Genomic DNA, 17,499 nt, shown 5'->3' with positions numbered 1-17,499 from the left:
TTGTGCTAAGTGCTTTACAAATGTTATCTGATTTGATCCTCACAATGGCCCTGGGATAGAAGTGTTATTGTCCCCATTTTCTGTTTGGAGAAACTGAGGCAAACAGAGGTTAAGTGACTTGCCCAGGGTCACACAGCGAATAAGTGGCTGAGGTCAGATTTGAACTCAGGTCTTCCTGACTCCAAGCCTAGTACTCTATTCACTGTACCACTGGGCTGGGGGGTCAGGAGTCAGCTTCAAGTTCTGGCTTCATATTTTTGACAGCTGTGTGACTGAGCAAATCACATGTCTTCTAAACCCTTCTTTCAAATGGGGATGACACAGTTTGCCTACCTATCTCCAGGGTTGTAAGCAAAGTGCTTGGTAAACTGTAAAACACTGTATAAACATGAGTGCTTTCATTTCCTCGTTGTCTCTAACGGCGTATCCAAGTGTGGGCAAAGCAAAGACTTTCCATCGGTAATTGGGAATCATACAGAGTTTCTACATTATTTTCATCTTACCTTTGATAATACAGCTTTCAAATATATAATCTATTTCTAAAAAACTATTATTAAAGATACAGGTGTTTTTAATTAATTTGCATTTTTAATGTTTCTAAAAATGTTAATATCTACTTAGAACTAATGTCCTAATTAATCGAGGCAGCTGGGTGGTACAGTGCACAGAACACTGGGCCTGGAGTCAGGAAGACCTCTCAGTTCAAATCTGGCCACAGTCACTTACTAGATGTGTGATCCTAGGCAAGTCATTTAACCCCTACCTACCTCAGTTTCCTCAACTGTAACAGGGGGATAATAACAGTACCTACCTCTCAGGGTTGTTGTCAGGATCAAATGAAATAATACTTTTAAAGCACTTGGCACAGTGCCTGGTACATTGATAGCTGTTATTATTATTATTACTATATTTTTCAAAGTTCTTATCAAACCTTAAAGCACTATGTAACTGGTGGTGGTGATAATGACGGTGTTCCACTGTCTTAGCAGAAGAAAATATCGACCTATCTGCTGCAGTGGATGTTGTCAGTATACACAAATTTGAGGTCATTTGGACAAAGTGTGCCTCTTCACATCCTAAGCTGCAAGGGCTTTTTCACGACTAGAAGTTATTTCACACTCGTCATGTATTCTGTCGTTGCTGTTTTTAACAATGTCTCTTTCTTCGTCACCTGAAATGACTTTGCCCCCTCCCATCTGAGCCAGCTTTCCCTTTCCCACAGGAATGGTGAGGCTTTCTGAACTCAAATCCACAGCCCAGAACTCCAAGCCCACGAGAACTGCTGTGACTTTGTCAGACCACCTCATCACCCAGAGAGAAGAGAAAGAGGTGGGAGATGAGGAGGCCGAGAACCACAGGGACAGCCTAGGAGATCCTGGTGAAACGATGATGCCCGAAACCAGGCACAGGCGGCGCAAACCGGCCAGCTCCACTGCGAAAGAAGAGGCCGAAGAAAGGTCCAGAGGGAAGAGGCAGAAAGACTTTGACGTCAACGAGCAGGACGAGCCCAGTGACGATGAGGAGGGCCGGAGGAGAGCTCGCGGCGGCCGCCCCCCCGCTGAGGAGCTATGGACGCAGAGTCAGCAGAAGCTCCTGGAACTGGCCTTACAGCAGTACCCGAAGGGAACATCGGATCGTTGGGACAAGATCGCCAAGTGTGTGCCAGACAAGTCTAAGGTCAGTCACCGGGAGGGGAGGGGAGGGAAGAAGCCAGCGATGGCTGCCGTCCTGGGTCGAGGAAACTGGGTAGTTATGGTCAATTCTGTCATCTGTCATTTATCCCTTCTATTTATAGCTAGCTCTTATTTCTCTATAAATAGACAGCTCTATTCTTCCTCATCTGTCACCTCTCCATATCTTTCTAGGTGCTTGTTACAGCTCAGTTAATTAGAGCATAATGTTAATGAAGTCAAGGTCATAGTCTCAGGCCTTTTGGAGCCTGACTGTTTTCTGACAGAGAAAAGTTCACTCCAAATTGTATCCCCAATTTCCCCCACCCCAATGCTTCCCAAACACGTGCCGTGATCCACCATCTTATAAATAGATGGAACTGGCACAGCCAACAGGAGGAAACCGAGCAACACCATGCAGAGAGGGCTGTGCTGGAGACCAGGGGAGCCAGGTTCAAATCCAGCTTTGCCACGTTCCCTCTGTGTCTGTGGGCAAGTCATATGATGTCCCTGGACCTCAGTGTCCAAGAAATCCTTAAGAACTAGTTGGATGCTCTTCCCTGCTCTTCATCTGAGATCAACCCCACCACAACACACCTAAACAAGCCAGCTGTGTATTCTCCTCTTTGGAAGTGGAGGTGTATGGAGCAAAAACAAAAGTTCTCACAAAATTACAAGGCCTGACTTCAGCTCTCAGGATGCCCACATCTCATATAGCTTCCCCACAATCCTCACGGGTTCCCTGATGTAAAGTCATTGGGGAACATCTAGCAGAGAAGCTTGGGTCCCTGTTTTGCTCTGTGACTGACTCCACAATTAGTACTGCATACCCAGTCTAGCTTCTGCACCTCATGATACGGCTTAACCGGAAGCCTCCCACTCACTTCTTACCCCGAGAAAGTTCATCAGCCAAAACCCTTCTGTCAGTGACTCCCACATGGAGACTGAAAGAAGGAAACCCACCAAAGGCCCTCGTCTTGGGAATTCCCTTCCTCTCGTGAGCTAGAGCTGACAGTTCAGATCTGTTGAGCTTTGGGGTGTGATCTTTTCAACTCAGGTCTTTCTTGACACAAAGGGAGTCCCATGGGTGTTATTTATTGTAATAACTGCTCTTTAGTTGTAGCTGTATTCAGAGACCAGACTGAGGCACCAGGAACACTTTCAGATATCAAAAGAACAAATCTCTATTCTGTTGGATGTGCCTATCACTTAATAGCCTCTGGGCAAATTGATGTTCATTTAAATTCTTGTTTTTTTAATTGAAATTCTGTGTTGGAAAATCTAGCTTGTGGCCATGTTCCTGTCTAAGTGCAAAGACCCATGCTTAAAAAAATCATAAAGTTGGGATTGCTGCTTAAACCAAACTGAGAGGCTCAGATTTGCCCAATCCAGCCTCCCTAATTTTTCAGAAATAAATTAGTTTTCCCTATGTCTGCCTGACTTCTGTTAACATCTTGTCTTTGACTCACTTATAAGAATAAGCAGGCATATTTGCATATTTGATTAGTTCACACTAGTTTAGAAAAAGGGAGCTGGTCATACTAACTTCTGTGGATAAAGAGACCCAGAAACGAACTCAGTATATTGACATTTTCAGTCCTTAGTCAGAAAGAATTTTCAAGCTGGTTTGTTCATTCATCTCAGTGTTGGGCATGGTACCTGGCCACTGTTGCTTGCCCTCCCGGTCGTCCAGAGAGCCTGATAATGGACCCTAAAGAGAGAGGTTTGGACAGGGAGGAGAGCTCATAGCTGTGAACAGGGTTCACAATCCATATCTATGCTTCCTTCCTATTCATTTGTAGGTGGGGAATGGCTGCTTTCTCTACAGCACAGTATGTTTGTTATTTGGGGAAGGACGGTCATTGTTCAAAAATTTAATTGGCCATGGCCACCTTTGTGTATTAAGTTTTCTTTGTCGTTAGGATATGTTAGATTCCAAAGAGGCCTTCAGGCATAGGGTTCTCCTCTATAGAGAATAAAGCTTTATACTGGAAAACATTTCATGTAAAACCACAAAACTGAAACTAAGGGGCAGCTAGGTGGCGCAGTGGATAAAGCACCAGCCCTGGATTCAGGAGTACCTGAGTTCAAATATGGCCTCAGACACTTGACATTTACTAGCTGTGTGACCCTGGGCAAGTCACTTAACCCCCATTGCCCCGCAAAAAGAGAAAAAGAAAAAAAGAAAAAAAAAACTGAAACTAAGTCAGAGGGTCCAGGAAAGGGAATTCCCACCCTGGGGCAGCCAGTATGATGACCCAATATAAAAAAAACCCAAAACACAGGGGCAGCTAGGTGGCGCAGTGGATAGAACACTGGCCCTGGAGTCAGGAGTTACCTGAGTTCAGATGCGGCCTCAGACACTTAACACTTACTAGCTGTGTGACCCTGGGCAAGTCACTTAACCCCAATTGCCTCACTAAAAAAAAACAAAAAACAAAAAAACCAGGTTTGACCAGGGCTCAAATTGTGTGGGATCTCCTCTGACCTCCGCTTTTAGCCAGGAGTTTTTTAGCAGAAGCAGAGTGGACCTTGGTTACCACTCTGGCCTTGCCGGAGAAAAGCCCAGTTCCTACAATGGCAATGTGGATAACCAATGAGGATCATCTGAGTCATGGTTATTAATAAGTGAACATTTTACCTTCTTTTCCCACTGATGAACAAATGGACATTTTCTTTCCCCTGCGTCACTTCTCCAGTAAGGAATTGAAGTCTGAAGGGATGATTTTACAAAGTGACTGTGGGAAGCTTGCATCTGAAGCCAGTATTTCTTGAGCCCCCATAGGTGGAAAACCATTGTAGGATCCATAGGAGTTAGGTGCAGTCAAGCAGTCCCTTATTCGTGGCACTTGTTTTGTCAGAGGGGTCAGGAACACTGTGGTGATCCACAGCAAGAGGAAGATTCTAGTTAGCAAATAAAGACAAATATAGTACAGCTGGGCTGCTCGCTACAAGTAGTCAGCAGTACCACACTCGGTTGTCAGATACACCTCAGCTGAGGCATGGAGAGGGCAGGGAAGCTGGAGCTGGGCCCCAGACCATCAAACTGCACTCTACCTCCTGCCGGTCATGCCCCAGTCCATGCCAGCAGGGAAGAAAGCTTCCTTCCCCCCAAGACTACACACCTTTGCTTTAGATGCAAAGATTATTAGTGTCAGCTCTACATCCCAATTGTTTGCAATATACACAGACTGCAACTGGGAAATGCAGGGAGGTGAGGTCTGGAAGAAGCTGGGAAGGCAAAGGGATTCCAGTTTTATGTTTACATGTCAAGTCCGTAGGATCTAAAGCTAGAAGGCGGGTGAGGGGTCATCTAATCTAAGAGCCTCCATTTTACACCTGTGGGAAACAAACTCCGAGGGTAGGAAGTAACACCACCAGTCCAGAGTCAAGTCCCAACCCTGTGACTCTCTGGATCCCATCTCGGCAGAATGCTGATGGCCTGTGAGCATGTTCTGAATAATATGAAGCAAGAATAATAATAACTCGATGATTTCACAAACACCAGTCATGAGACTGGCTTGTACCTCCCGCCTCAGGAAGACGTGACCCCCCACCGCAGTGCCCATTTGCCTTGATTTCTTCCATGTCCTGCTGCCCATCATGAAGATGACTGGAGGGAATCTGGGCACAGCCTTTTCCTTCAGGGATGTCACATTCAGTAACTCTTACCACAACTTGCTGCTTCCACAAACGGTCCTCTAGACCTGCCGCCACCGCCGCCGCCACCCTGGATGCTCACTCATTAGCCCCTTACAACCAGGTGTCACTCCTTTAATCACTTCCCTGGCTGCAGCTGTTGGCTCCATGCACAGGGCCTCAGGGTGGAGGTCTCTGTCCCAGACCTTTCCCTTGTACTCCAGGCTAACTGCCCAAACCCCACACTGACACCTCAAAAGCCAAGCTCATCATCTTTTGCCCAAAGCTTGCCCCCCCCCAACTTTCCTCTTTGTATTAAATGCAACCACGTTCTCCCATCACCCAGATTGACAACCTTGGACTCACTCTTAACTCCCCCCACATCCAATCAGCTGCCAAGTTCTGTTATTTGTACCTCAAAAGTAGTTCTCTCACTCTCAGGCATCTTTTTGGACATTTTCCAAATATGCGTTTTTTGGCATTTCTGCATTTGTCTTATTTACTTACCAGATTGTAAGTTCCTTGAGGGCAGGGGCTGCTTGTTTTATCCTTAGCACCTAACATAATGCATTGTACATAATAGATGCTTGACGAATATTTGTTAAATTTAATTTCCAACTTGATCTGTAAAGGGAGTGAATTCATGATGTTTGCCTCGTTAGAACTAGGATTTAACCTTCTTGTAAAAGCATACTAGGATATGAAAGTAAATATTTTCCCCTTTCTCCCTACAGGAAGAATGTGTGGCTAGATACAAGCTGCTGGTTGAACTAGTACAAAAGAAAAAACAATCCAAAAGCTGAATCTTCTGGACAGAAGAATTTTCCTTTCATTTTCCAGAATGAGAGATTTTCTACGTCATCTGCAGTGATTTGCATTTTTGTACCTCAGTATTTCTATACGTCATGTGCCTTAGTCAAAGAAAATACCAATAAATCTTTGCCATCTTGCTTAAACATTGACTGTGTTAAAGAAGCTAAACTGTATTTTTGCATTTGGAGAACTATTTATCTAACACGTCATTGTAAAGAGTCAACTGTTTTGGAAAAATTCAGGCTAATAGTTTCCTACTAGTTTAAGACCGAGAGAGAGAGAGAGAGAGAGAGAGAGAGAGAGAGAGAGAGAGAGAGTGTGTGTGTGTGTGTGTATACACGCACATGCCAGTGTTAAACAATAAACCAATATGTGTTAAAAAAAATTGTGTTTCATAAAAGCCATGGATGTCCTTGAAACACTTAATGATTAGTATCTGTTTCAGAAAATTAGAGGATTATTTGATGACTTTGTTTTGTTTTGTTTTGTTTTGTTTTGGTGGGGCAGTAAGGGTTAAGTGACTTGCCCAGGGTCACACAGCTAGTAAGCGTCAAGTGTCTGAGGCCAGATTTGAACTCAGGTACTCCCGAATCCAGGGCTGGTGCTTTATCCACTGCACCACCCAGCTGCCTCCTATTTGATGACTTTATAAAAGCCCAGACACCCAGCCATGTATGGGAGGGGGTACAATGTGTATCTGTGATTGATGTTGAGGCCCTCAAGCTCAGGACGGGGTTTCCTTGCTTTCAATAGTAGGACAGGACAAGGCTTTCAGCAAACAATTAGGTTTCAAGATCCAATTAGCAGAAATGATGTTCCACTGCTTAGTAACTGGCATTCAGGATATACTTATTGGTCATTTGTTAGATATACACATGGACAATTTCTCTACCCTGTGTCCCATCGTGTCTCTCACCAGCATTTTTCCTGTCATCCCAATCTCATAATGCTGAACTGGTCCACCAGCGCCCTCCTCTCTACCCACACAATTCCTTCAGACACTTGACACTTACTAGCTGTGTGACCCTGGGCAAGTCACTTAACCCTCATTATCCCGGGGGGGGGGGGGGGGTGAAGAATACTAGAGAGTCAGCTGCCAATACCTAGGCCCACCCACAGGTTGGAGGTCCAAACCTGACCAGGCAGTGCAGCCCTGTGGATAGTGACTCTCTGCATTAGGCAGAGGGACATGGGTAATGGGACAAAGGCAAATGAAAAGCAGTTAGCTGCTTCTTTCATCTGGTAAGTATTTTAATTGGAGACAAGATTATAGGACTTACAGACTTACAGGACAAGAAGCAGAAAGGACATCAGAGATCAAGACACTTGCATTTCAAATGAGGAAACTCGGACCTGAAGCAACTTCTTGCCCTGTTTAAAGAAACTGTTAAGCCGTGTCATGCCTACCACCATTCTGGGGTGGACTGCTTTCATTCCTGACACCTGCTCAGGAGCGACTTCACAAAAGATGAAAGCAGAAAAATCTAGGGTTTTTCTCCCTGCTCTTTATCCAGGACAAAGAAGTCAAACTAGAATGTTTTCGTTTTGTCAGGAGGAAAGTTGCAGGTTCTTGTTCCCGGAGGAGAATGAACATTACCTTAATCTATTTACTACCCAACTGAAGGAACAGCTAGCCAGGAGAAGCTCCTTCCCTTTATTCCTCGCTTCTCAGTCTCTTAAGCACAAAGACTAATCGCAAAAACATTTGTATATGACAACCCTGGACCACTGGAAAGGCTCATTTAAAAATCCTTGCAACCTGGGGGCAGCTAGGTGACGCAGTGGATAGAGCACTGGCCCTGGATTCAGGAAGTCCTGAGTTCAAATTCAGCCTCAGACACTTGACACTTACAAGCTGTGTGACCTTGGGCAAGTCACTTGACCCTCACTGCCCCCCCCAAAAAAAATTCTTTCACTCTCCAAAGACCAAAACCTTGCTTTAGAAGAGACTGAGTTTGATCCTTTTACAACAGCAAATACTGTGTGTGGAAGGGCAGCTCCCATCATCTCTCAGTGATTTGGAGACTCGACCTAGAGGGAGCAGAGCAATGGTGTGTATTGCTTGGTGATGTTCTTTGTCATCTGGGATGGGCTCTTTGCACCTGCTCCTCTAAGAATGTTTTGTTATTAAACATTCAAATGTGCTCATCCGTAGACCACACTGACTTAATTCTTTTATGGAAGCCTGATGTTGGGCCCACTTCAAATATGTATTTTTGATCTCTACATGTTTCAACTAGAAATGCTTATACAGTGGTCTCTTCTCCATAACTGATACTTTTTCACAGTCTGTCCTCCAAAGGAAAGTGAAAGAAAAGTTTCCTTTTGCAGACGTTTAGGGATCACCAATGTCTTCTCCTAAAGGCCTCTGACATCTTAGGCATAGAGTATTTAATAAATGCATTTTCATTCATAAGCCAAAAGGCTTTTGAAAAGCTATAAACTGTTCCCATCTACTTCAGGGGATGGTTTCATCCTACCAAAACATTTTTCCTTAAGCTAATTTTGGGAAATTTCTCCCAAATTCCACATGTTATAGCCTTCAGGAAAGGCCTCTTAGATGGAGCCAGCAAACAGGATTCATACACAGGAGAGGCCTGGGGACTCTTGGGGGAATCTGAGATGCCCTAAGCAATATAGTCAGATTTTGGGGTTTTTTTTTGTTTGTTTGGTGTGTCAAAAGAGTCTCAACTTAGAAGGGGTTATTAAAATCTTTCTAATGTGTTCCCGGTCTCCCTTTCCTTTCTCCTTCCATGGAACAGTTAATGACCCCTCCCCACCAAGGAAGGTTGGTAATTCTGAGCTCTAAGTGGCCCACTATTGGGGGGGGGGGCGTTCTATAAGCACGGTTTTTATTTGCGGTTTTTTCCCAACACAAAACCTTTTCTATCAGCTTAGATTTTGAGATTGTTCATCCTTCCCCCATATCCATTGTCAAGAAATGGAAATGAGGCAAATTTAAGACTCCTTATAGGAACCTACCAAAAAATGACATTGAATTGGATTAGTCTGGCAAACCAGAGGCTCTAATTAATGTTCCTAAAGCACTACAAGTGTCCTGAATTGTGGTTTTGAAAAACAAACCCCACAGCCGCAGAATTGGTTGTAGTAGCCGAAAGGCATCTGATTATGTGAACACTGATAAACACCTTCAATCCCACCTAATTTCCTCCTCCCTCTATCCATTGTCTAGGGCCTGGCTTCTCGAACTGGGAGTCCCGAGAATGTTGGCAATAATAAAAGGTTATTTATACCCATTTCGCATACCTATAAGCCTTGGGTTGCATAAAAATTCCTCAGGTGAGAGTGGTCTATGTGGCAGGGTTACTACAAGGAGCATCAGCCACGGGTCAGAAGTCCTCCGTTCTAGTCCTGGGCCATCATTTCTAGCCATGTGACAATAATAACTACCATTTATAGAGCACCTACTACCAGGTGCTGTACTAAGTGCTTTGCAATTACTATCTCATTTGATCCTCATGACCACCCTAAGGGAGGTTTTGTTTTTTTTTTCTCTTTTTTGGGTGAGGCAATTGGGGTTAAGTGACTTGCCCAGGGTCACACAGCTAGTAAGTGTCAAGTGTCTGACGCCAGATTTGAACTCAGGTCCTCCTGACTCCAGGGCTGGTGCTCTACCTACTGTGCCACCTAGCTGCCCCTAGGGAGGTATTTATTAAGAACCTACTATGTTCCAGATACTGGTCTGGGAGTACTTGAAGCTCCTCTAGCTTGGTAGGCCTTTTCAGAGCTTAGGCCCCACTAGCAACACTATCAAAAACCCAGGCTAAGGAGATAGGGCCCAAATATCAGAATAGCAAGAAACAGCACAGCCAGCTCCCAGCCCAAACTCTCCAAACAGATCTCAAAAATGTACCAAACTGGGGCAGCTAGATGGCACAGTGGATAAAGCACAGGCCCTGGATTCAGGAGTACCTGAGTTCAAATCTGGCCTCAGAGACTTCATACTTACTAGCTGTGTGACCCTGGGCAAGTCACTTAACCCCAATAGCCTCACCAAAAAAATCAATCAATAAATAATTTTTTTAAAAAATGCACCAAACCAAATCCTGATGGGGAAAGCCAAGGATAAAGTCACAGTGAGTCTTTTTTTTTTTTTTTTTAAGCGAGGCAATTGGGGTTAAGTGACTTGCCCAGGGTCACACAGCTAGTAAGTGTTAAGTGTCTGAGGCCGGATTTGAACTCAGGTACTCCTGAATCCAGGGCCGATGCTTTATCCACTGTGCCACCTAGCCACCCCTACAGTGAGTCATTTTTCCAGCCCAGGTTGCCACAGAAAGGTCTGTAGATACTGGAGATAAGGGATGCCATGCAGAGCAATCCAGGCCAACGAGAGGCTGTGCACCAGCCAGGAAGAGGTCCATACTGGGCCTCACAATGCAAATGGGTGCCAACTGGCAGCTTTGTTGCCCACTACCCCTTCCCGGTTCACAGAGACAGGGCAGACGAGGGAGAGTCTCTGCATCCAGGGATGGTGTTCTGTTTCAGGGTAGCAGTCCCTGGGAGGTGTTCCAAGAAAGGAGTAGTTTGAGAAGCAAGCAGCAGCCGTGGAGTGATTCAGATCCCAGGGTACCAATTTCAGCTCCTAGCCCATGGTGAATCCTGTAGAGGAACAATCAAGGCCCATCAATTTCAGACCAAAGGAGAGCCTGAAATTCTGCTGCTCCAGACCAGCAGTTTCCCAGCTGCAGCAGCAACCTGCTGTTACTCAGAACCAAACCAACATCGGAAAATTGCAAAGCTCAGACCACGGAGGTGGCAATCAGACTGTGCCCTAGATCTCTAGGGGCCCTGAAAGTTTGAAGGGCCCAAGCCTGAACTGCCACTGGGAACCTAGAATGAACACAACACCCAATAACCCCAAGAAAGCAGCAACAAGACCAGCCCAGTCCTTTCCTCCCCAGCATACAGAGCTCAACCCTAATAGGAAGTTTGAGGCAGTAAGAATGAGAGCATCTGGGGTGGGGGGGTGCCCCTTGTTCAGAATGGCTGAACAAGTTATAAATGTAATGGAATACTACTGTGCTGGAAGAAATGATGGAGAGGATGGATTCGGAAGAAAACCTGGGAAGACTTATATGAACTGATGCAAAGAGAAGCAAACAGAACTAGGAGAACAGTTTATACAATGACAATAGGGTAAAGACAAACAACTTTGAAAGAATGAGGAATTTTTGTTTGATCAAAGTAACAATCAATCATAATTCCACATGATTAGTAATGAAACAATTTAGTCCCCTCCTGAAAGAGAAGTGAAGAACCCAGCATGCAAAATGAGACCTTTTTTTAGACATGACTAATGTGGACATTTATTTTGTTTGACTATACATGGGTTTTATTTTTCTCCTGTTCACGCTGGGGAGTAAGGGGAGGGGAAGTGAAATAGGGTGAGAGGCAGAGAAGGCAGATTTTTGCTGATTGGACAAAAGTATCTAATTTTTAAAAGCCAAGGGTCAACTCCATGCATCAGAGCAGGATTTTAGTGGAAGATCATTAGCAGTAGTATTATTAAATTCATAGTTGTTATTCCCTAAAGCTACACTTTCAGATTTGATTTCCATCTCTGTCACTTGTAAAAACAAAACTGCTATTTCTCTCCTGTCTGGGGCCATCCCCATCTCAAAGTCACCTGTAAACCCAGTAGTGATAATACGGTTACATGGTGGGCCAACCCTGTGGTCTTTGTTTTGGCAATATTCCCAGTCCCTTGTTTGAATAAACTGCTTGGCCTTCAGCCTTCGCCTTGATTCACTTGGGAGACTGGATTATTACCCTGTAAAACTGAGAGGTTACAATCATTTTCCCTCTGGTTCAGAAGAAGGAAATGCTCCTTTTGGAATACAAAGTAGAAACCACTTTGGCAATCTGATTTGAAGGGAGGGCTGTTAATTTGGTGGGGGGGGCGGGGGAGGGGGGGAATCCCTTCCTCCAGAAGTCTGAGACAGGCCCAGGGAGCTTTTCTGCATTGCCCCTATTTGAGATGTCTGCTGGCTTTACTGAAAATGCATGTGTTGGGGAAGGTTCAATTTGGGAATGCAGAATTGCAATTCACACACACACATACACACAATGAGGAATACATGGGACTGAGAAAGTTAAAGTTATGACCCCAGAGCTGACACCAGACAGAGAATTTCCCTCCCCCCAATCTGTGTGGCATTGTTTTGGGCTGGAAGTGAGATTAAACCAGCATCCCTAAGACATATATGTCTTTAGACATCAAGTCCTTTCTCTTTACATTCATCCTGGCAGGATTTTTTTAAAGGCACAAAGTTACCAGGACTGCTGCAGCAGCTTCTCAGAAATTTCTGTGGGAAGCCAACTGACCAACACCAGGGTGGAAGGAGAGACACAGCAGGAGTTGCTGCCCTACTCTCTCTGGGACAACTATCATGGGTGTGTCTTCCCAGGATTATTATTCTTATCATATTTTCAACTATAATCATATCCCATTTTCACTTATGATAACTTTACCAGAAATTCCCATTTCTCTAAATGGAAGTCTTAGCTGGCCAGGATTGAGTATTCCCATATTCTAATCAATGAAGCAAGAGAGAATAACATGCGCAGAACAGATCCCCTCCTGTCATTCAGAGATAAAAACATCAGGTCACAGAGTGTGGGTTGCCATGCCTGCATCACCCGGTAGGTAGCCCCACTTTCTGAAGACTCCCCTAGACTAGAGATGGACTATTCCAAGATGGCGGGACCTGTTAGAGCTTGTGTCACATAGCAGGGTTGGTCCTTTGTGTTTGACATAATGAAACATCAGGGTATCACAGAATCATAGAGTTAGAGCAGGGGACACTTTAGAGATCGTCTCATTCAATCTCCTAATTTTCTAAGTAAGAAAACAGGCCCAAGAGAGATTAATTGGCTTGTCCAAGGTCACTTAGGTGGTAAGGGGTAAAACAAGGATTTGAACCCAAGTTCTCTGACTCTAGACCTAATACAACATGCTGGCTCCCTGATTTGCTGCAGATATTTTTTTTGTGGGGGAGTGAGGCAATTGGGGTTAAGTGATTTGCCCAGAGTCACATAGCTAGTAAGTGTTAAGTGTCTGAGGTCCAATTTGAACTCAGGTCCTCCTGACTGGCCAGTGCTCTATCCACCGTGCCACCTGGCTGCCCCGAGAATTCTTTTTTTTTTCTTTTCTTTTCTTTTTTTTTTTTTGGCAATGGGGGTCAAGTGACTTGCCCAGGGTCACACAGCTAGTGTCAAGTGTCTTGAGGCCGGTTTTGAACACATGTACTCCTGAATTCAGAGCCAGTGCTTTAACCACTGTGCCATCTAGCTGCCCCCCCCCCGAGAATTATTTTTAAGGGTAAATTGTTGACTTCTGTGTTTACAAAATTACTCTGGCCCCAAACTATTCCATGAAAACCAGATTTTGCTCTTTTCAGACAGTGGACAGTTTTGAGACCCTTTTACCTAGCTTTAGTTTCCCTTCTTGGGCGAACTTTAGACATTCCTAGTTGAAGGGACTTGAAAGGGAAACCTTTCAGGATTAGGTCTGTCCAGTCATGTCTAAATCACTAGACAGGTTGTACTTTGGCTTGTCTTAATCCCAGAAGACTGGTCAGACCTGGTACTTTGGGGGAGGACCCAAGGAGGACAGGGGGTGTAGAATAATCCAGTCCCTCAGGATTTATGCTTTGTTCCCTTTCACAAGACTGTAATATCTGTCACGGAGGGAAGCACATGGTGCAAGAGGTAGCACATCTCTTCTCCCCACAGAGCCCTTCACTGATTCCCTCTTGGCTTCTCACATATAGCAGTCATTGCCTGGATGTCAGTTCATTGTTCTCCTCGCTCCCAGAATGCCTTGGCCCTTAACTTCTATCAGGAATCGCAAGATTCCTGTGCTACTTCTGGCCCATGCTAGGCTGTTGCCCCATTGCATTTGAAGAGTTTATGTCAAACTGGTGGGCAGGCAGACACCATCACACTCCCTTACCCTTGTCTGCAAAGAGCAACAGACAATAAGGAAAGGATAGAAAGACAAGAGAGAGCCCAAGGTCTGTAGGGCTCCTCAAGAGCCTTCACTTAGACTTGGGCCTTGGCAATGACTGGGAATATGGTCAATGCCCAAAGACAAAGGGCACTCTCACCCAAAGTCAGCAGGCACTGTGATGGCAGATGCACAGTACTTCAGCTAATTCCTAGCTGCACTGAAGTGAAGCACCAGGTAGCCCTTAATTGCTTTTAAGAATTCACTATTACAGTTTGCTACAAGAGGTCATTGACTATGCAAAACAATTTTCATTCAGAGTAAAAGAAAGGTTGCTTTAGGTCTTAGTTTAAGATTGGCTCTACCTGTTCTAAATAGTTAGGTCTAAATAAATCAGGTCAATACTATGCTTTTTTAATGTACTGTTCTTGGAAATGGGTCAGACTTTGATCCAGGTGCCAACTCAAATAAAGAAGCCTAAAGTTCCAACCAGCAGAGAAAGGACTAGATGAACCATTAAAAAAAATATCAGGAAAAAAATGGACACTTTAGAATCCAAGAAGTGGTTAAAGAATCACCAAGGGCCGGGGCAGCTAGGTGGCGCAGTGGATAGAGCACCGGCCCTGGAGTCAGGAGTACCTGAGTTCAAATCCGGCCTCAGACACTTAACACTTACTAGCTGTGTGACCCTGGGCAAGTCACTTAACCCCAATTGTCTCACTTAAAAAAAAAAAAGAATCACCAAGGAAAGGGGAAATGGTACTTTAGGAAGCCAGAGCTAAATGAACATCAGAAATCATTCATGAAGCAGGGCACAGTCTTATGGTCTACTTAGCCAAGAAAAGACAGAAAGAAGGTCCAGACTCTTAGAGGCTCATCCAGCCTACCAGAAAAGTAAAGACAAAAGTCTCAAATTAGGGCAAAACCCCCAAACTTTCCTCAGTGAGTGTAAAGTTCCACTACAATCTAATCCTTCAGCTCCAAAGCAAAGGGAGGGAAAGCTTCACTCGACTCCCAAAACCCAATAGACACAACTAGCTAATTGGTTAACTCTGCTGCCTCTAGGATCATCAGGAATTAGCAAGTCTGAATGCTGGTTGACTGGCGCCCTGGGAGCAGGACATCGTGTCTGGAGTCCTCTCCACTAGGCAGAGCAGAGAGAGCCTCCTGCTTTGGAGATGGGGTGTTCTAGAATGATGCAGAGGAGAAGGGTAAGTCTCCCAGAACAGAGGAAAGTAAGAGATACAAAAAAATGGGTAGAAGGAAAGGATGAAGTACCATTTGACCCACAAAGGCTGATAACACATTGTAACTGAAATGCTAGGCCAAAAGTTTTGAGGTTGGGGGGGAAGGTGGAGTGGGAAGCACACACCTTATTTTGTTTAAAGAATTCTACATGGACATTTCAGCTGCCGGAAACACCTGTCTGTACTTGCTCTAGGGAGGAGATGAAGAGAGTGAAAAACACTGTTGTAACATGAATGGTATTGGTGCCAAAAATGTGAAATCTCCTAATTGGTCCGTCTGCTTCTTAAGGGAGCCAAATGAAAAACACCAGATGTATTAATCAGAGTATGGAAAAATAAAATGAAATAAACCCAATCAGAAAAAAACAACTTGGATTTTTTCATTAAGTTTTAAGCTTTTGGAGATTGTACCCAATAAAAATGTTGTGAGTTTATTTCTATACAGTAGAAGGTAACTTCTTTTGAGTATTTTATTATGCATCCTTCCCTCACCCCCCTCGCCCCCAAAAAGGCTCATTGCACAACAGGTCACTCAATTTCAGTGGATCTCTGATATTCAAACTGTAATGAGTAGTCTTACCTTCCTAGGAGGCTGTGAGCATTAATGAGAATGGTCTTTCAGTCTTTTGAAGTGATGCCCTTCTTCCAAGGAAACTGACAAGCATCTATTTTTCATTTTCCTTTAAAAGAACTGTACTATTTACAAACTAGGTTACTAGTAGAAGAAAAACCCAACAGTGAAGCCAGCCCACATTCACGCTTCATTTTCCAACAAAACACAAATACCCCCATTTCAGATAAAAGCAAACTGAGAGTTGGACATGTAAAGTCATCTTCCCATGGTCACATAGCTAGGTAAGTGTCAGAACTGAGAACTGAACCATTCTCCTGACTCCAAGTCTAGTGCTTTCCCCATTTGAGATCTCTAATGTTTCAAGAATTGTTTAGAATGAATCTCATGCCAACCATGGCTCCATAGAAGAGATGAGGAAGCACACCTCCCTCCCTTCCTTGGGAGGAATAGAGGATTGACAGTGGTTGTGTGGCCTGCTGCATATGGGAGTAGAAGCAATCATCATGTTGGTTGTTTTTGCTTAAACGGGGCTGGCTTTGTTTGTTTGTTTGTTGCTGTGAAAGTGAAGGCATACTGGTTGAGTGAAATGTTAAGGGAGGGAGAGCCTATACAACATAAGACATCAATAGAGCTTTATAAAACCGTCACACAAACAAGATTAGCCAAACTTTTAGAAATGCATATGCTACCAGGATATGAATATTCTCTTGGGATGGGTCTATGAGGATATGTACAGAGGAATTGTCCATTTTATTAATAAAGACAGCAGGTTATTAATTGAAATGTGCTCATTTGGCTGTCTCTCTCAGACCAAAGAACCCTAATGGCAGTGGGGTCACAGTTTATATGCTCTTTAAAGATAAGGTCTTCTTAAGGTGTGGCAATCAACTAGGATTGGTTAACAGTAATAGATGTAGGCTGTATTAAAATGAAGGTCTATGGGTACGTGACTTAGGTCTTGGTCAAAGAGACATCAGTCTCCATATCACACTCGGTAGGCTCTTAATAAATGTCGATTGATACTTTGTTAGGTGCACCTAACCTCTGTCCTAATTAACAGCCTGCCATTCCTGTTTGAAGCTGTGGGCCCCCCAAATACCAATCCTGTTCTTGTGAAATTAGCTAATCATTTCCCACATCAGTGTTGCTCTTCTGCATCCTTTGTCTTCATCCATATGGACACCCCTTCCAACTCATCATCACCACCTCTTACTTGGACTATTGCAAGTTTCAAAACTGGATTCCCAGCTTCCAGTCCGTCCCCTCTCCAAATCATCTTTTATACAGCTGCCAAAATCATCTTCCTAAAAGCACAAACTTGATCACATTCCTCCAGTTCAAGATAACATTCAAGAGCTTAGCAGTTCACTGTTACCTCCAGAACAAGGTTGTTAATCTTTTTTGTGTCTCACGAAGTCCACCGATTCCTTCTCAGAATGTTTTTAAATAAATTTAAAAAAAATACACAGGACTACAAATTAAACCAATTATATTGAAATAGGAAGATAATCAATAAAAACAAATTCATAGACTCCAGCTTAAGAAACATTGCTGTAATTTCTATACATGACCAACAAAGTCCAGCAG

At 44.1% G+C, this 17,499-nt stretch overlaps 1 protein-coding gene across 1 annotated transcript in view; it reads left to right on the top strand.

The window, feature by feature from the left end:
* DNAJC1 (DnaJ heat shock protein family (Hsp40) member C1) overlaps window positions 1-6,455 on the top strand; it is a 264,938-nt gene extending 258,483 nt beyond the window's left edge. The window contains exons 11-12 of the mRNA XM_043968912.1: window positions 1,223-1,677; window positions 6,044-6,455. Coding sequence (XP_043824847.1) covers window positions 1,223-1,677; window positions 6,044-6,112 — 524 coding nt within the window. The 3' untranslated portion in view covers window positions 6,113-6,455. The remainder of the gene's footprint in view (window positions 1-1,222; window positions 1,678-6,043) is intronic.
* The last annotated feature ends 11,044 nt before the right edge of the window (window positions 6,456-17,499 follow it).

Source organism: Dromiciops gliroides, chromosome 5, assembly GCF_019393635.1.
Source record: "Dromiciops gliroides isolate mDroGli1 chromosome 5, mDroGli1.pri, whole genome shotgun sequence".
Taxonomy (NCBI): domain Eukaryota; kingdom Metazoa; phylum Chordata; class Mammalia; order Microbiotheria; family Microbiotheriidae; genus Dromiciops; species Dromiciops gliroides.
This window is presented reverse-complemented; position numbering and strand designations above follow the sequence as displayed.